This window comes from Leptonychotes weddellii, chromosome 11, assembly GCF_054177405.1.
Source record: "Leptonychotes weddellii isolate Sample4059 chromosome 11, ASM5417740v2, whole genome shotgun sequence".
Taxonomy (NCBI): domain Eukaryota; kingdom Metazoa; phylum Chordata; class Mammalia; order Carnivora; family Phocidae; genus Leptonychotes; species Leptonychotes weddellii.
The window spans coordinates 5,134,693-5,154,715 of NC_138379.1; the positions used below are offsets into that span (position 1 = coordinate 5,134,693).

General features: G+C 41.0%; 1 protein-coding gene across 7 annotated transcripts in view; it reads right to left on the reverse strand.

The window, feature by feature from the left end:
* Nucleotides 1-19,035, reverse strand: part of TOP6BL (TOP6B like initiator of meiotic double strand breaks) — a 98,198-nt gene extending 79,163 nt beyond the window's left edge. For all 7 annotated transcript variants that reach the window (XM_081797712.1, XM_081797715.1, XM_081797714.1 and 4 more), the window contains exons 1-3: nucleotides 18,916-19,035; nucleotides 16,727-16,868; nucleotides 11,558-11,611 (exon numbers count right to left, since the gene is read on the reverse strand). In XM_081797712.1, coding sequence (XP_081653838.1) covers nucleotides 11,558-11,611; nucleotides 16,727-16,868; nucleotides 18,916-18,945 — 226 coding nt within the window. In that variant the 5' untranslated portion in view covers nucleotides 18,946-19,035. The remainder of the gene's footprint in view (nucleotides 1-11,557; nucleotides 11,612-16,726; nucleotides 16,869-18,915) is intronic.
* Between the last annotated feature and the right edge of the window lie 988 nt (nucleotides 19,036-20,023).

Consider the following 20,023-nt stretch of genomic DNA (forward strand, 5'->3'; position numbering starts at 1 on the left):
CCCTGGGATCATGACCTGAGCCGAAGGCAGGTGCTTAACCAACTGAGCCACCCAGGCATCTCAGTATTTATTTTACATCTTAATGCTGAGTATAGACATTTAGATAAGTTTGTGACCTTTTTGTAGGAAGTGTTCTTTTTTTTTTTTAAAGATTTTATTTATTTGGGGCGCCTGGGTGGCTCAGTCATTAAGCGTCTGCCTTCGGCTCAGGTCACGATCCCAGGGTCCTGGGATGGAGCCCCGCATCGGGCTCCCTGCTCAGCGGGAAGCCTGCTTCTCCCTCTCCCTCTCCCCCTGCTTGTGTTCCCTCTCTCGCTGTGTCTCTCTCTGTCGTAAATAAATAAAATCTTTAAAAAAATAAAAATAAATAAACACCTTGTACCTACTCAATCAAAAACACTTTCTTGTAATATAAAAGCATTTTATACTAAAACAATTACAAATTAGGTTCTACATATAGTCACACTTCTGAAAATATATATTACAGATGAAGTAGTTGCCATAAGAATGATTTGTCTAAGGCCATGGAGCTAATAAGAGACAGATATTTTCATTACAACTTAGTATTTTAAATTTAAGTTGCAAAGAGAATTTGAAGAAATACCACTTCGACAATCTCAACCTTCTCAGTAAAAACAGAAGATAAAGAAATTTGTTTAGATGAGTTCAGGTAGGTTGGAACATACACTATTCGAATTATATTAAAGGATAATAAAGTTAAAAGAATAAATAAAAGAATAATTACTGAACAATCCTAATAAAGTTAGAAATTCTACTTCAATTTGTAGTGTGCCCAATGCCCAGTGTTATGATTTATACTAGCAACATGTGCCAGCTTGGAAATAAGAATGGAAAAAGCAAAGAGTGGGGATTATCCAAGCTTGAAGACTGTAAGAAAGGAAAGATAGAAAGTCAAGGCAGCAGGGGATTATACTGTGCCAAGTGGTTAATTAACCATGGGTAGGGAGGCCAGAGCAGTGTCAATATAAAGAGGAGAGTTCAAAAAACTTCAATTTCATATAACCACTTCTTTTTTTTTTCCTTCCAAGATTTTACTTAAATTCAAGCTAGTTAACATATAGTGTAGTATTCGTTTCAGGGGTAGAATTTAGTGATTCATCACTTGCATATAACACCCAGTGCTCATTACAAGTGCCCTCCTTAATGCCCAACACCTGTTTACCCCCATCCACCCACGCACCTCCCCTCCAGCAACCCTTTGCTCCCTATAGTTAAGAGTCTCTTATGGTTTGCCTCCATCTGTTTTTCTTATTTTTCCTTCCCTTCCCCTATGTTCATCTGTTTTGACATGAGTGAAATCATATGATATTTGTCTCTAACTTATTTCACTTAGCATAATAGTCTAGTTCCATCCATGTTGTTGCAAATGGCAAGATTGCATTCTTTTTGATGGCTGAGTAATATTCGTGTGTGTGTGTGTGTGTGTGTGTGCAGACACCGTATCTTTAACCACTCATCAGTCAATGGACATCTGAGTTCTTTCCACATTTTGGCTACCGTGGATAGTACTGCTATAAACATTGGTGGGGGGATTATTTTATTTATTTATATATATATTTTTAAAGATTTTATTTTTTGACAGAGAGAGACAGCGAGAGAGGGAACACAAGCAGGGGGAGTGGGAGAGGAAGAAGCAGGCCTCCGCTGAGCAGGGAGCCAGACGTGAGGCTCAATCCCAGGACTCTGGGATCATGACCTGAGCCAAAGGCAGACGCTTAACGACTGAGCCACCCAGGCGCCCCTATTTATATTTTTTTAAAGATTTTATTTGACAGAGAGAGCATAAGCAGAGGGAGCGGCAGGCAGAGGGAGAGGGAGAATCAGGTTCCCCACTGAGCAGGGAGTCCAATGCAGGGCTCTATCCCAGGACCCTGAGATCATGACCTGAGACAAAGGCAGATGCTTAACCAAGTGAGCCACCCAGGCACCCCGGTGGGGGGGGGGAATTATTTTAAACCTGATATATAATTCACACCATAAATTTCACTATTCTAAGTGACTTTTACTATATTCACAAGGTTATACAACCATCACTACTATCTAATTCCAGAACATTTTTATTACTCCAAGAAGAAAACTCATACCCATTAATACCAACTCCCCATTCCTCCCTCCTCCCTCTAATCTCCTTTGGATGTGTCTCTATGGACTTGCCTATTGTAGACATTTCATATAAATGGAATCATACAATGTGCAGCCTTCTGTATCCAGCTTCTTTCACTTAGCATAATATTTCCAGTTTTCATCCATGTTGTAACATATACCAAGACTTCATTCCTTTTAATGGCTGAATACTACTCCATTGTGTGGATAGAGCACATCTCCCCATTAACTGATGGACATTTGTGTTGTTTTCCGTTTGGGGATATTATGAATAATGCTGCCATAAATATTAGTGCATGAGATTTCGTGTGGACATTGTTGAGTGAAGATAACTCTATGTTTAACTATTTGAGGAACTTCCGAACTGTTTTTCCAAAGTGGCTGCACCACTTTACATTCCTACCAGCAAAGTATGAGTGTCCCAATTTCTTTATATCCTTGCCAACACTTCTTATTTTTTTATTACAGTCATACTAGTGGGTATCAAGTGGTATCTCATTATGGTTTTTTAATTTTATTTATTTATTTGAGAGAGAACAGAGTGAGAGGGAGAAGCAGGCTCCCCACTTGAGCAGGGAGCCCGATGCGGGGCTCGATCCCAGGACCCCTGGATCATGACCCAAGCCGAAGGCAGATGCTCAACCGACTGAGCCACCCAGGAGCCCCTCATTATGGTTTTGGTTTGCATTTTCCTAAAAACTATGATGTTGAACATCTTTTCATGGGTTTATTGGCCATTTATATAGATAAATGTTGTCTTCATCTACTCAGGCTGCCATAACAAAATACCACAGACTGGGTGGCTTAAACAATGGAAATTTACTTCATACAGATTTGAAGGCTGAGAAGTCCAGTATCAGGGTGCCAGTAATTCAGTTCCCAGTGAGAGCTCTCTTCATGCTTGCAGACAGCTTCCTTCTCACTGTGTCCTCACATAGCTTTTCCTGGGTAGGTGCACTTGGGAGAGAGATTTTTCTTTCTTCCTCTTCTTATAAAACCACTAATTCCATCATAAAAGCCCCACCTTCATGACCTAATCTAACCCTGATTACTTCCCAAAGGCCTCATTTCCAAATACCCTTGCCCTGGGGATTAGGGCTTCGACATAAGAATTTTGGGAGGACACAAACATTCAATTCATCACATACATCTATTCAGATCCTTTGCCTATTTTTAAATTAGTTGTCTTTTTATTGTTGAGTTGTAAAAGTTGTTTTGTACTCTGGATATTAGAATCCTATCAGATACATGATTTGGGCGCCGGGGTGGCTCAGTCGTTAAGCGCCTGCCTTCGGCTCAGGTCATGATCCCAGGGTCCTGGGATCGAGCCCCACATCGGGCTCCCTGCTCGGCGGGGAGCCTGCTTCTCCCTCTCCCACTCCCTCTGCTTGTGTTCCCTCTCTCACTGTGTCTCTGTCAAATAAATAAATAAAATCTTTAATTAAAAAAAAAATCCTATCAGATACATGATTTGAAAATATTTTCTCCCATTCTGTAGGTTGTCTTTTCTCTCTTTTTTTAAAGTTTTTTTTCCCCAGTTGTATTGAGGTACAATTGATATATAACAGTGTGTAAGGTTAAGATGTACAACCTGTAAATCTGATACTTATATGTCCCAAAATGATTACTACCTTAGCCTGAGCTAACACTTCCATCACATCACATAATTACTGTCTTTTCACTTTCTTCATAGTGTTCTTTGAAATACAAAAGTTTTTAATATTGCTGAAGTCCAATTTATCTATTTTTCCTTTGGTTATTTGTGCTTTAAGTGTCCTATCTACGAAGATTTACACCTACATTTTCTTGTAAGAGTTTTATAGTTTTAGCTCTTATATCTAGGTTTTTAATCCATTTTGAGTTAACTGTTATATATAGTGTCATATGACTTTTTAAAATGTGCTAAGTGGGTAACCATAAAGTCTACTCAGGAAATAATATTCAAAATGTCCTTTCTTCCCATACCAGCCAAATCACTGCCATAGGCTGCTAACATTGTCTGCTATGGAAATGAAAGGGATATGATAATCCAAGAGGCCAGAGTTGGAGCAGTAAGTGCCTAGTTGATTACACAATGAGGGATAACAACAGTTCAAGGATTTTAAGTCAAAGCAGGTACAATGCAGGCTAGCTCCCACTAACTACCGAATAAAAGCCACTTGCCTGCAGGATGAGCCAACTTCCAGGATCTCTGATGTTAAGAGCTCTCCTTTTCTTCTTCCTCTACCTACCCAACCTCAAAAGGAAGAGAAACATGTCAATGTTCATGTCCTTTCCATTTCCTTTCCCTTCACATCAAATCTTGAACATATTCTCAATAGTGAAGTATGATTAGATACATTTAACAGGGAAAAGAGTAAAGAAATATTTTGGAAGCAAAAGAAAACAAATTCATTTTTTTGAAGATTTTATTTTATTTTTTTAAGTAACCTCTACACCCAACATGGGGCTCAAACTCACATCCCTGAGATCGAGTCGCATGTTCCACAGACGGAGCTAGCCAGGCATCCTAACAAATTCATTTATCTTAACTTCTCTTGATCTTCAATCAATCTTCTCTTTATAAAATCTTGCCACGTGTTATGCAAATTTAGCAGCAAGAGACTGTTTAGGACATATCGAAGTTTGAGGATTAAATGTGGACTCAACAATGACCTAGGAGCCCACAAATTCTTCCCTTACTTCTAAATTTAATATATGAGGCTGAGGTAAAGCTCAGTTTCCTCATCTTGGAAAGAGAAATCGTGATAACACGTAAGTCTGACCTATCTCTGGAGAATGAATAAGATCATGTCTACAAAATGAGCTCCTGGGGAAAAAGTGTTAGATGAATACTTAGTCTTGGGGCGCCTGGGTGGCTCAGTCGTTAAGCGGTAGAGTACAAAGAGACAAAAACTAGACTATCGTAATCATAACCATACAACAATAGCACAGCTGTCTTCCCTACTTTCAAGGGCTACTATTCTTATCTGGTCTTCTGAAGGAAAAAAAAAGGGCTGTAAATTTTTTGACTTGGGAAAAACACTTGAACATGACTGGTTAAACTGTATTTTACAAAAGAGTTAAATTATGTCAATAAACATGGGAATGAGGAGGTGGTAATTAAAAAGATAAAGAAGAGGGGCACCTGGGTAGCTCAGTCAGTTAGGTGGCTGCCTTTGGCTCAGGTCGTGATCCCCTGGGATCGAGCCCCGCATCAGGCTCCTTGCTCAGCGGAGAGCCTGCTTCTCCCTCTCCCTCTGCCTGCCTCTCTGCCTGCTTGTACTCTCTCTCTCTATCTCTGTCAAATAAATAAATAAAATCTTTAAAAAAAAATAAAAAGATAAAAAAGAAATCACAATAATATGAATGGAAGAAACAAGAAAGAAACAGCAAAACAGGGACCTATAAACATGGCCTTTTTCATATTCCCTCATCTTATCACTCTCTTCTACCTTTTCTTTTTTTTTCTTTTATTCACCAGAGTAAGGACATAATAGGTAGTAGCTTCTAGATCTGGACAAGAAGGACAAACTAAAACCATCACATTTTGCCAAATATTTATGATAGAAACAGTTCTACATAAATGGATAAGTAGATATATAAATGGATATAAAATGAATTTCTATATAAATGGATAAGCATATCATGCAGAATAATAGTACATATATTAATATGAAGTAATGAGAATTTTTAAACACATAAGAATTTATATTAATGGACATCATCCTTCAAAGTACAGAAGGTATTCTGATTGACAAAAGACCTCACATCTGGTCTGAGGTGTCTTATTCTAATAAGCAACTGGGAGTCATTAAGTTAGGAACTTAAAGATGTATTTAAATTCATTTATAACTGAATAAACAATAATTCTACATAATAAAAGGAGAATTAACAAAAATTCAATTAGATTAGATAATGGAGAAAAGAGAGGATGCCAAAAAAAACTCAAAATTCATAAGCCTGGAAAATTATGAATGTTTGTATCATTGAAAGAAATGGAGACGTTACAGAGCAGGTTAGTTGCAAGAAAATGAAACCCATTTTAGATATGTTGCACATATATTTCCACGGAACCTTTAAATGGAATAGTTTAATTGACAATCAAAGCTGGAAACGTGTTAGTGATAGAGAGGAAAAAAATAAGTCTCATCAGCATAGAAATGATATTAAAACTTTAAAAGTAGAAAAGCTATCTTAAGTAAATATAGAATAATAATACAGACGGGGCACCTGGGTGGCTCAGTTGGTTAAGTGACTGCCTTTGGCTCAGGTCATGATCCTGGAGTCCCGGGATCGAGTCCTGCATCAGGCTCCGTGCTCGGCAGGGAGTCTGCTTCTCCCTCTGACCCTCCCCCCCTTCTTGTGTGCTCGCTCTCTCTCTCATTCTCACTCTCTCAAATAAATAAATAAATAACATCTTTAAAAAAATAATAATACAGAATAATGAATGGAAGAAAGGCATATTGGTAACTGAACTTTAAGGACTACCCTCTAGGTCAAAGAAGCACCTTGAATATACATACCTCCATTACAGTACTTATCAGATTATATTTTATTTACAGAGCTACCTCTCCCTATGACTTCCTGTGGCAAGTAGATGTTCAATTAAAGGTTTTTTTGGATAAAAGAACAGTTAGGAACCAGAGAAGAAAGTGAGCAAGAAAGAGAACATAAACCATTAGAAAAGAAGTAAAATGGGGAGATTACCTTGGTCACTATTTCTTAATCCAACAAAAATAAAACACTCAAAAATAAGAGCCTGTTTGTATACAAATTGATCTGAAGTATTCCAGATCCAGAGAAAAAGTACCTTGATACAATCTTGATAGAATAGACTGAAAAGTAAAGAAAATCGAAGCTGGATGGCTCGACAACAGCACAGTTCTCCAAAGAGAGATCAGACCTTATTTTAGGCACTGAGAGATATCAACCAAGCAACGAAGAGAACAACATAGTTAAAGCGAATTCAGAGGCATACTATTAATTTTGTATAGATAAGTAATTTTTTTTAACATCTGGAAATCTGATGGTTAATGAATCAGCCACCAGAGACTTCCTAATGAAGCTAATTAAACAGTGTAAAGATTTGTGAATGGACCAATTTAAAGCAGTTTGTTAATAATGTTACCGGAATGCTAAATAAATAACGATAGTAATAAAGGCATAATTAATGGTGCATAAACCAGGGAGCTAAGGGATTTAAATCTTAAACTTGGACAATTTCCTTTGTGAGTTTCAGTGAGTCATTTTGTTACTAATTAATAAAAATAAATAGCATTAGTGACTGGAGGATAGTATTATGAGCCTGGAAAGTAGACAGGCTGAAGTTGGCTACTAAATGTGATTGACTATGATCAAATGACTCAATTTTTTTTTAAAGATTTTATTTATTTATTTGACACAGAGAGAGAGAGATCACAAGTAGGCAGACAGGCAGGCAGAGGGAGAGGGAGAAGCAGGCTCCCCGCTGAGCAGGGAGCCTGATGTGGGGTTTGATCCCAGGACCCTGGGATCACGACCCGAGCTGAAGGCAGATGCTTAACCAACTGAGCCACCCAGGCACCCCTAAATGACTCAATTTTTATTGTGTACTTGATATGCAGTACTTCTTCTTTGTACAAAAAGTTAGCCACCTGCACCTTATCACAAGGATATAAAAAGAGATAAATATGCATAAAATTGCTGTGAGCTTTTAAAATAATTAAATTAAAACTAAGTTACCAGGGTGCCTGGGTGGCTCAGTCATTAGCAGCTGTCTTCGGCTCAGGCCATGATCCCAGAGTCCTGGGATCGAGCCCCGCATAGGGCTCCCTGCTCAGTGGGAAGCCTGCTTCTCCCTCTCCCACTCCCCCTGCTTGTGTTCTCTCTCTCTGTCGAATAAATAAATAAAATCTTTAAAAAAAACCAAACTAAGCTATCATGACACAAACTGTCTAAATTTTGTATTAGCATAACAGGTGGTTATGCCATAACCTAAATTCAATTCAATACATTCTCTCCAGGTATTAACAGTGATAATAAAACCATTCCATTGTACCTGTATAGGTTTTTACCTTTTTCAAAGCATTTTCACAAATATTAATTGAAGAAATTGTATTATGTACGATCTGACCACTGACTGCACAGGCATGGTAAGTATAGGTTTATGTTTCAGGAAATATTCCTATCTCCTCCTTAGTGCTAATAACATACTCCCTGTTATTTATGTGGATTTTCACTTCTTTGAAAGCACTTTTACACATATTAACTAAAGCAGTGGCATTAGGAATGACCTTTCCATTCTTTGACCATCCAAAGGGCAGAATTCAAAAAAGAAGAGGACTAAAGATTGATAAATAGACTAGATGGTTTTGAGGCAGTCAACTCATCATTCTTAAAGCTGGACTCAGGTTTCCCAAAAGTCTTAGAATCAGAGCAAACTCTCCAGGACAATAAACTGATTCTCCCTTTCTTCTAGACATAGGCTTTGGGAGGCAGTAGAATTAAGTGATTAAAATATCTTAGGTATATGCATAAGGGGAGAAACCAAATCTGTCTTGATCATCTCTGTAACCCCTCCATGTCAAGCACAAGCCTCAGTGTATAGTTAATGCTCAATAAATCATCATGATGATTACCACAGGAAGAACATTCTAACCAAGCTCCCACAGAGTATTTGTTATGGAGCTATTACTTTTCCTCCACAATTACTGCTTTCAAATGTGTGCACACCAAGAAGGACCTAAGATCGGGGGCCTGGGTGGCTCAGTCAGTTAAGTGTCTGCCTTTGGCTCAGGTCATGGTCCCAAGGTCCTGGGATTGAGCCCGCATCAGGCTCCCTGCTTGGTGGAGTCTGCTTGTCCCTCTCCCTCTGCCCCTCCCCACATCCTGGCTCGTGCGCACTCTCTCTCTCTCAAATAAATAAAATCTTTTAAAAAAAGATTAGGATCACAGAGCAAAAAGCTGAGGTCCATTAAGAATCTAGGACACAAGGGCACCTGGGTGGCTCAGTCGGTTAAGGGTCTGACCCTCGGTTTCAGCTCAGGTCATGATCTCGGGGTCCTGAGATCTAGCCCTGTGTTGGGCAGTGCAGAGCCCACCTCTCCCTCTCCCTCTTCTCCTCCCTTACCTTCTCTCAAATGAATAAATAAATCTTTAAAAAAAAAATCCAGGATACAGACTACTAGAGAGTAGATTCAGAGGGCCAAGACAATTTCAAAGGCAAAGGGAAATATACCTGATGACCCTTAATTTAGCAAGCAAACACTTTTAAATCCCCATGCTTAAACTAAAAATTAGTTCAGCAAACTGGTACAGCCACTCTGGAAAACAGTATGGAGGTTCCTCAAAAAGTTAAAAATAGAACTACCATATGATCCAACCACTGCACTACTAGGTATTTAGCCAAAGGATACAAAAATACTAATTTCAAAGGGATACATGCACCCCAGTGTTTATAGCAGCATTATCTACAATAGCCAAATTATGGAAACAGCCCAAATGTCCACTGACTGATGAATGGCTACAGAAGTGTGTGTGTGTGTGTGTGTGTGTGTATATATATATATATATAGGAGTATCACTCAGTCATAAAAAAGAATGAAATCTTGCCATTTGCAACAATGTGGATGGAACTAGAGAGTATTATGCTAAGCAAAACAAGTCAGAGAAACACCATATGATTTCACTCATATACAGAATTTAAGAAACAAAACAAATGAGCATAGGGGAAAAAAGAGAGTGAGGCAAACCAAGAAACAGACTGAAGAGAACAAGAAGAGAACACACTGATGGCTACCAGAGGGGAGGTGGGTGGTGGGGATGGGTAAAATAGGTGATAGGGCTTAAAGAGTACACTTGGTGGGGGGCACCTGGGTGGCTCAGCTGGTTAAGCATCTGCCTTTGGCTCAGATCATGGTCCCAGGGTCCTGGGATCGAGGAGCCTGCTTCTCCCTCTCCCTCTGCCCTCCATTTGTGCTCTCTCTCTATCTCAAATAAATAAATAAAATCTTTAAAAAAAAAAAAAAGAATGCACTTAGTGCAATGAGCACTGAGTGTTATATGTGAGTGCTGAATCATTAAATTGTACACCTGAAACTAATATTACACTGTATGTTAACTGGAATTTAAATAAAAACTTAAACAAATAATAATTAAAAAATTAAAATTACTTCAAAAAAGAAGTTCCAAGGCGCCTGGGTGGCTCAGTTGGTTAAGCTACTCCCTTCGGCTCAGGTCATGATCCTGGAGTCCCTGGATCGAGTCCCGCATCGGGCTCCCTGCTCAGCAGGGAGTCTGCTTCTCCCTCTGACCCTCCCCCCTCTCATGTGCTCTCTCTCTCTCAAATAAATAAATAAAAAATCTTTAAAAAAAAAAAAAGTTCCAAAAGGGAAAATTATTTCCTACATGTTTATGTCCCTAGGGTCACTCATCTTGTGAGTTGCAAAAATAGTTTCTTCTTTTTCTTTTATATGACCAAGATAAAGGAAGGTACTTTGGTTTATGCAGTAATTGGATTACTGGAAATGTGGATCTAAATAAAATTTTTAATTGATTGCCTTTTAAAAAGCACAAGGAACACTGCCATTTTTTAAAGTTCAATGGTAAAATAAATAAATAAATAAATAGTCCAATGGTAATACATTTCATAAACATTTATAATATTACACTGCTCTAATGTAGTTTTTTTATTGTTTCCATATTTAACACACAGCACATTTTCTTAATGACAAATGTACAGTTTTAAAAAAACACAATCTACTTATATTTTAAATTTAGTTGGAGAAGGTTTCTTTTAAAAAATATTTTGTAAAATCTGTAAATTAACCACACATTAGGAAAAGACAGGGCCATTCGATAATTTACAAACCACACAACTATAGAAGATAAATATGAAAGCACAACACTTCTAGATCATTTTCATCTCCTTAAAATAATGTATGTCCTTTTGCTTAAGGTTATTCTCAAGTCAAAGGAAAGAAGAATTAAAACCAAGGTCAACAAAAGCTCCTAAACCATACCAACTTTGGCATGTGGAGTACAATATTAATACTAGCCAAAACAATTTACAGTAAAGCCTTCTCCACACGTTATTTCTTTGAGGCAGATGGAAACAAATACTTTACCAATAATTTTATTTTATATCTGGGATATTTTGCCTGAGGTTGTACAGAGAGTATTCAGAGACACTATAGAGACCTAGGTATCTTGTTCATTCCTGTATCTATACAATTTTATAGATCGTCTTTCAGTAGGATTGCCAGATAAAATACAGGACAAAATACTGCATGGAACATACTTACACTACAATATTACTCATTGTTTATCTGAAATTAAAATTTAAGTGGGCATCCTATATTTTTATTTGCTAAATCTGGCAACACTATCATTCAGTTTGTCTGTTTTAGAAAATACCAAATTCACTGCCAGGAAGAGACTTAATCTCATGAAAGTAGAGTAATTCTTTCTTTACCTTTTAGGAACTTCTTGAGAACCAAACCACCATAAATGCTTCCTGCAGAAGCAACTGTAAGAAACAGAACACAAAGAAATATCACAAACAATTAAACAGATTTTATCTAAAGAATCTAATGGAAGCCTAAAAACACTATTTATAGATACAAAACATAAAAAAGGTGACCACTCTGTAATGAGTTTACTAAAAATGGAGGCATCAAAGAAGCATTATGAGCCTACAACAACTCTCTGGCAGCAGATAACTTCTTGGAGATGAGAACTAAATGGCAAGTCTTTTCACCTACATCCAATACCAGGACTACTTCTTTAGGTATTACTATTCCTGAGAGAAAAGGATTATAGGAAGACTGCAAACTGTAGCAAGTAATCAGAATATATTATGCCAATAACCCATATTCCAGTATAAGATTCAATTAAAAATTTTGGCCCTTCTTTTAAACAATTTACTCTCTAGTAGAAAATATTAGACTATCAGGTAAGAATTCTTCATATCTAGAGTTCTAACTCTGAACATCAGAACATTTAGACCAACAATATTTTTCTTAAAAATTTTTTTAAGTAAACTCTACCCCCAACGTGGGGCTCAAACTCACAACCCTGAGATCAAGAGTCACATGCTCAACTGAGCCAGCCAGGTGCCCCTAGAGCAATGATTCTTCAGGGAAAGACGGTGAGGAAGGAAGCAGGCACCTAAGAGGGAAAAAAGATCAGAACCACCTGGAGACTTTTTCTAAATTGAACATCTCTCCCCCAGAGGGTTAACCCACAGTTAAGAATCTAAGAATCACTGCCATAGGAACCAGTGAAAATGTGTCTCTCTCTCTCTAGAAATGTGTATTCCTCAGGCAGGGGGAAAAGGTTGAGAATAACTGAACTACAGTGAGAGGCAACACCATTCTCTAAATGTGTGCTGTCCAAATACAGTAGCCACTAGATACATGTGGCTATTTAAATTTAAATTTAGCTAAATTAAATTAAATTAAAAATAAGACTCCTCAGTCACACTAACCATATTTCAAGTGGTCATTAGCCAAGTGTGGGTAACGGCTACTGTACTGAACAGCACAGATAGAGAACATTTCTATCATCACAAAAAGTTCTACTGAAATGCAATGAGAGCAGGGCTTTACATTTCCAGATTTTGAATGATTCTAGACAAATGGTATTTCAAAAGGCCTGAGCCCAAGTAACACAGAATATTCAATAAAAGACAATCATCTTGGGTGACTGGGTGGTTCAGTCAGTTAAGTGTCTGCCTTCAGCTCAGGTCATGATCCCAGGATCCTGGGATGCAGCCCCACATGAGCTTGCTTCTCCCTCTCCCTCTGCCGCTCCCCATGTTTGTGCTCTGTCAAATAAATAAATAAAGTCTTAAAAAAAAGACAATCATCTTTTTCTTAACATTCCTCACAGGCATACACTGGTTCTAACTTAAGGAGAGTGGGTCACTGGGACAGGGATGGCAGGTGGTAGCAGGCCTACACTAGTGATTAGTGAGGAATTGAACATTAATAAGAAAAAAAATACAACCTATATATCTCACAGTGTGTCCATGATGTTTCTCAATTGTGTATGTCACACTGTTTCCTCATACATCCTTTTTTAATTTTAACAAGTACCATATCAACAATTGTTGAGGGGCGCCTGGGTGGCTCAATCATTAGGCATCTGCCTTTGGCTCGGGTCATGATCCCAGGGTCCTGGGATCAAGCCCCGCATTGGGCTCCCTGCTCAGCGGGAAGCCTGCTTCTCCCTCTCCCACTCCCTCTGCTTCTGTTCCTGCTCTCACTATCTCTCTCTCTGTCAAATAAATGAAAAAAATCTTTAAAAAAACAAAACAATTGTTGAAAATGGGTCACTTTTGGTGAACATACTCAGCAATTATCCTGCCTGCTCCACACCTCTTCCAGCCCCCAATTTTTAGCTATACTTCTAATGTCTCTGTACTAAAGTAATAAAGTGCTATCCTTCAAACACAAAGATAACAGTAGAGACTTATTGTAAAACATTATTTTTAAAGCAACAGCATTCCCCAAAATTCCCTCTAAAGAACAGAAGATGATATTTAAAAAAAAAAAAGGAGGGGGGGCGCCTGGGTGGCTCAGTTGTTAAGCGTCTGCCTTCGGCTCAGGTTATGATCCCAGGGTCCTGGGTTTGAGCCCCATATCGGGCTTCCTGCTCAGCAGGAAGCCTGCTTCTCCCTCTCCCACTCCCCCTGCTTGTGTTCCCTCTCTCGCTGCATCTCTCTCTGTCAAATAAATAAAATCTTTTAAAAAAAAAAAAAAGGCTACATGAAGACACAGACACAGATAAACACAGAGGGAGACTATCCCATGAAGGCAGAGGCAGAGATTGGAGTGATATGCCTACAAACCAACACCAAGAGCTTGCTGGCAACTACTAGAGGCAAAGAGAGAGGCATGGAATAGATTCCTCCCTCAGAGTCTCCAGAAGGAACCAACCCTACTTAGACCTTGATTTTGGACTTCTGGCCTCCATACCTGTGAGGGAATAAATTTACGTTTGTGGTACTTTGTTATAGCAGCCCTAGATAACTAATACATTGTTTTTCATCATCAGAGATTTCAGACCAACCACATCACTTCATACTTTCAAGTAAAGATGGCAGACTGAGGGGCACCTGAGTGGTGTAGTTCGTTAGGCATCAGACTCTTGGTTTCAGCTCAGGTCATGATCCTGATCAGGGTCATGAGATTGAGCCCTGTTTGGGGCTCCGGGCTAGGCGTGGAGCCTGCTTCAGATTCTTTCTCTCTCTCTCTCTCTCTCTGCCCTTCCCCCACTAGCTCTCGCTCTAACTCCTGTCTCTAAAATAAATAAATCTTTAAAAAAAAAAAAGATGGCAGACTGAACATACCCATTATTTTTATTACCTCCTGAAATTGCAATAAAACAATAGAAGGGGTATTTTTTAAAGGAATAAACCCATAAGGACAGATTAGAGACAAAGATGATGATAGTAAAATTCTAGAAACTGAAAAGCAGAAGGACTAGTAGGTTGGATTCAGGGGACCTTAGAAACTGAATTATAATCCAGAAAAGGGAAAGGCCAAGAAACAATCCAAATGATGCAACAAAATCCCCCAAAGACTCAGGAATGGTAGAATCAGGAACTTTTGGAATTAGAGGTGGGGTGGGAGCTAAAATAAGGAGAGTTAGTTGGAAAAATGAATTTAAGAAGTAGTCGGGTAGGGGCGCCTGAGTGGCTCAGTCGTTAAAGCGTCTGCCTTTGGCTCGGGTCATGATCCCAGGGACCTGGGATCGAGCCCCACATCAGGCTCCCTGCTCAGCAGGAACCCTGCTTCTCCCTCTCACACTCCCCCTGCTTGTGTTCCCTCACTCACTGTCTCTCTTTGTCAAATAAATAAATAAAATCTTAAAAAAAAAAAAAAGTAGTCGGGTCTTTAGATTCTTTCCTCCACTCAGCATTCTAGGGACTGACCCTTCCTAACCTTGGCAGGGGGTGGGGGAAGGGTTATTCTTTGAAAAGGAAGAAGCATGGGTTTTTGAGTTGAGGGCCAAAGTTGTATTAAAAATAATTGGCCTGAATGAACATAAAGACTGAATGCTGAGCTATCTCTCTTACCCCTCCATCCCAGAACACTCGCAATCTGGCTTTTTCTCTACCTGGTGAGAGGCTATGAATTTACACATAGAAAAGTCTGGCAGAACACTTTTGAACGTTAATTAACAATTATCTCAAGGGATGAAATGACTAGAAAGTCTCACTTTCCATAAATATATGTCTGTAATGTTCGAATGTTTTATGATAAACATGTATCAACCTTCCTTCTACCAAAAAATTATGAAAATTATTACATGAAGATCAGAGACAATAAAAACAATAAAGAGAAGAGAAAGGCCCCTATATTTCATATGGGCTGAACAAATCCATTAGGTTCAAAATGCCTATGGAATTGGGTTTTTTGCTAAAAGCTACTATGGCTCAAGTCCTCCGCTTTGAGTGAAATGCATCCTGCTACCTTGGCCAGTTTATTGGATTAGAATCAATGCATAAACTAACACAACCATATACAGACCAGCATCACCCTAGCCATCTAGCTAACCAAAACTCTCTTATGAACTGTGGGAACTCTGTCCAGTCAGAATGGAGTTCACGCACGGTAACAGCAAACCAACCTGTCATATCTCTCTCAAGGATGTTTAATGCTAGGTACCCAAAGAGAAGACATGGCTTTCCAGTTCAGTGACACAATGTCTTGTAGAGCCTAAAGTACTATTCAGTCTCAGCTGGGACGCAGGATGACTCCTGTAAGGCTGACAGAACAACTTCATCCCAAAGTATCCTTCAGTAAACCTACAGACACACACATACACACTCTCTTCTCTATCACACACACACAACCAAACAAAAAAGTTATCACTTCAAAAGTTCAAGAAAGTTAGCTGTTAGGGCGCCTGGGTGGCTCAGTTGGTTAAGCCTCTGCCTTTGGCTCAGGCCATGATCGTGGGGTCCTGGGATCAAGCCCCGCATCAGGCTCCCCGCTTAGCGGGGAGCCTGCTTCTCCCTCTACTCCCTACCCATGCTCTCTCTCACTATCTCGGTCTCACTCTCCTAAATAAATAAATGGAATCTTTAAAAAAAAAAAAAAAGAGTTCGTTCTTCCAGGGACACTCAATGCATCAGCTTTCCCTCAAGAGTGTAGGCAGAAACAATGAGAGAATAAAAGCCAAATGGAAAAGGTTTATTTTCAAACTAACTGCAAGTTAGAATTATGAAAGTTTGCACCATTTATCATTTTTTTCTTTTCCTTTTCCTTTATTTTTTGGCTCTCTTCCAACTATCAAAGGCTGGACATGGAAAAGGAGATAAAATTCAATGTAATATAATTCTGCTGTGAAAAAGGAGGTTAAAACCAAGAGCAAGAAGGAGATTGTTTCTGAGAATTCTTAAGCCAGTAAAATAAATAATCCTCTGATGTCATTGTATTCACCTTTCCTGTAGAACACATTTGTAAATCTATCACCAGATACTTTATTGCATAATTATTTAATTTTTTTAACTATGGAATAACCCCGGAGTGATAACATGATAAAAGATTACGACTAACTTAAATTTTTAAATTAACTATAACAAATCATAACAAAACAAAGACAGAAAATCAATATTTGTTCCTCTACTTACTAGTTGTTACACAATGAAGAGTATTTGCCTGATGCTTAGAATTTAATGCTTCCATGGAAATCACTAGCTGTCCTTCTAGCAATGCTCCCTTTGATGTTCCTGCTGTTTCACACTTCCAGTGAATTATTAAATATTTCAAAATCTGAAAAGGGCACAATTCAAAGAAAACAAATCTTTAGAAATCATGGCAATATCAAATTTAGATGATAGTTTACAATCCTAATTTTTTTTTATTTATTATTTTTTTTATTTGAGAGAGAGAGAATGAGAGAGAGAGCACATGAGAGGGGTTAGGGTCGGAGGGAGAAGCAGACTCCCCGCCGAGCAGGGAGCCCGATGTGGGACTCGATCCCGGGACTCCAGGATCATGACCTGAGCCGAAGGCAGTCGCTTAACCAACTGAGCCACCCAGGCGCCCTACAATCCTAATTTCTAAAAAATAATATTCTTGCTTGCAAAATGTCAGATTTATATTTTGTTCAGAACAAAGCATTGTGTCTACACAGAAGAAATAACCAGAAAAGTGACATAAGAAAGGAGACATGGGAAATTAACACAATGCCCAACAAGACAGGAAATGGAGACAATAAATTGCTTTATTCAAAGGGTAAGTTCATCTGGAAATAATAATTTGGAAAAATTAAGTGGGAGTTGTTTTTCCGGTTTCTTTTTTTCTCCCGAAGTAAAAACCAATAGGAAGATTATGAATAAGACTGGCATCTGGCTATGAATCATCTTTACCTTTCATTAAATCATCATTTCTGAGGATCAGAATATAGTTAAGAGCACTGGCTTTGGAGGCAGATGCCTGGGTTGGATCTCTGATGTGCCATGTGATCTTGGGCAAGTTATTTAACTCCTCTCTACCTAAGCTTCCTCATTTACCAAAATGAGGACAAAACCACCAGTTATGGCTGCTGTGAAATGTAAACAAAATAAGAGCAAAGTGCTTATTAACACAGTGCCCTGAAAATAGTAAATGCTTAACAGACATTAGCTTTTATTTCGAGTAAGTTCATCTGCAGTGAAGACTGCACACAATATTTTAAGTTTTAAGGTTCCAAGATGTCTAGATAAAACATTCAATCTTGATGAGACAAATTTAAAATATACTGTATTTAATTCCATTATTTACGAAAGTACACTCTCACTTCCACACTAAGGTACCACAGGGAAAATTACTACCCCTTTTCTTAAAGGCAAAGAGATCTCATCTCAGTAAGAGAACTTGGGAATGATGATCCTAATGTGTACGAGAGTTTATAAAAATGGTTTCCAGGCGTTCCTACAATTTAACACTTTCCTTCGCACATCCTCTGACGCAGTGTGCTCCCCTCTGTTAAGACTTTCCAGCAGTGTCTTTATCCGTGAGAGAGCAGTTGGGAAAAGAAGACTGGCTTGGAGTGAGAAGTTCTGGGTTCTAGCCTAGCGTCTGTCGTCTGTAAAATCGAATCCTCCCAACTTTGAGGATAATGAAGGAGGCAAGAGGACCGTCAGGTCAACCCCGTCTGGCCTGTGGTTCTGTTCTGTCTAGTCCCCCTTACAAAACCAGTGGCGAAGAATTCGATCAGGGGGCGGCTGTGAGGGTGCTGCCACGGCTGAACCCACGTGGCGTGGCGGCGCCGGGCGATCCGCCCCACCCTCCAGGGCACGAAGGTTCTCCGTGCCGCGGGGTGGTCGGAGCTCAGGGAGGCCTCTGCACCGCAACCATCCACCACCCGACTGCTCGGGGGCCCGACCCAGGAATGCGCCCCACACCGTGGCCGACCGGCCGGCTGCACACGACTCTCCCTCACGCCCACTTCGCCCGCACTGGTCTCGCCTTCCGCCCGGGGCTGCCCATTCGTCCTCCCTGCGCGCCCCCTCGGCCCGCGAGGACCCCCCCCTCCCCCGGCCAGTCTCCGGGCCCTAACCTGGTCCGCTAACGCCTGGCAAACACTTGAGCCTCCGGGGCCTCGGTTTTCTGGGCTGCCAGGTGGGGTGTTCCCCCAACTGAGGGAATGGTTCCACACTGCCCAAGCGCCCCCTCATCTGCTCCTCACAGCCCCGTGTGGGGCCGGCGGGCTTTCACCGAAGCACCTCATTCCCACCTCAGGCACCGCCTGACCCCTCGGCCCAAACTTCGCGGTCCCCTCACAAAACCCTTCCCAGAGTGTCCGCCTCCGTTTTCTCTCCCTCCCCGGCATCACCTCGCAGACTGCCACGGCAGTGCACTCCATGACGCGGAGGCAGCAGCAGCGACGCCCACGGCCTGCTGCCCGCCCGGACGTCGACCTCCGCCGGCGCCCACGCCCGGTCGCTCGGCGTTCTTCCCGCCCGCGCGCGCCCGCCCCGCCCACCGGCCCGCCGCGCTTGCGCACTTCGCGCCGCGCCGCCCTCAGGCCGCGAACCGCGGGGGCTTGCCAAGAGCGGTGGGGAGATGCGGGGAGCCGCGAGGGCCCGTGGGCGGACGGGTGGGCGGGCCGTCGGGCTGGGGAGAACCCGCGGGTGGCGACTGAAGCTCGAGGCGAGCGAGAATGAAGCCAGGCCAAGACTCTCCTTCCTCCGGGAAGGGACTTTCCCACGGTCCCCCCGAAGTGCAGCCCTCAGGCGGGAGAAGCTGCTGGGGCCCGGTGCAGGATCCCCAAGCCGGTTCTTGGCTCCCGAGCGGCCTCACCTCTTGCGGGGGCTGCCCCAAATGCTCTAGGCCAACCTCTGCTTCCCAGATTTAGCAAATAAAAATACAGAACGGCCAGTTAAAATTGAATTTCGGATTAAAAAAAAATTTTTTTTTTTAAGCACACATATATCCCATGAAATATTTGGGACATACGTATATTAAAAAATCATTCATTCATCTGAAATTCAAACCTGGGCGTCCTGTATTTTATCTGCTAACCTGCCCCAAGCATGTCCCCAGCCCAATCCCAAGGTGCCTCAGGGGTCAGCCTTAGGCAGGACCTGGAACCCCCTCCCCCGCCAGGGAATAGGCCCCGCCCCACGTTTGGCTCTGCACTAGATATGCCAACGGCAGGAGCTGGCTCTCCTGGGCTCCAGCTGAAAGGACAAGCTCTGGGGTTTTCAGAGAGTGTTCCCAGCTAGAAGGAAGTTATTACTCCAGACCAGCTGCTGGACTCCGGGTAGGTTCAGGGAGGGACGAGGTGAGCGGGGCTTGAGCCCAAACTGCTAATCTGTCAGCTGGTTCCTCAGGCAGCTGAAAGAACAGGTGAGAGAGATTCCTGTGTGGCAAAGAGTTGCCCAAGGAGAAGCGTTGGACAGGGTGTTAGCTGCTTTCCTTCGGGGGAAATTCTGCCACCC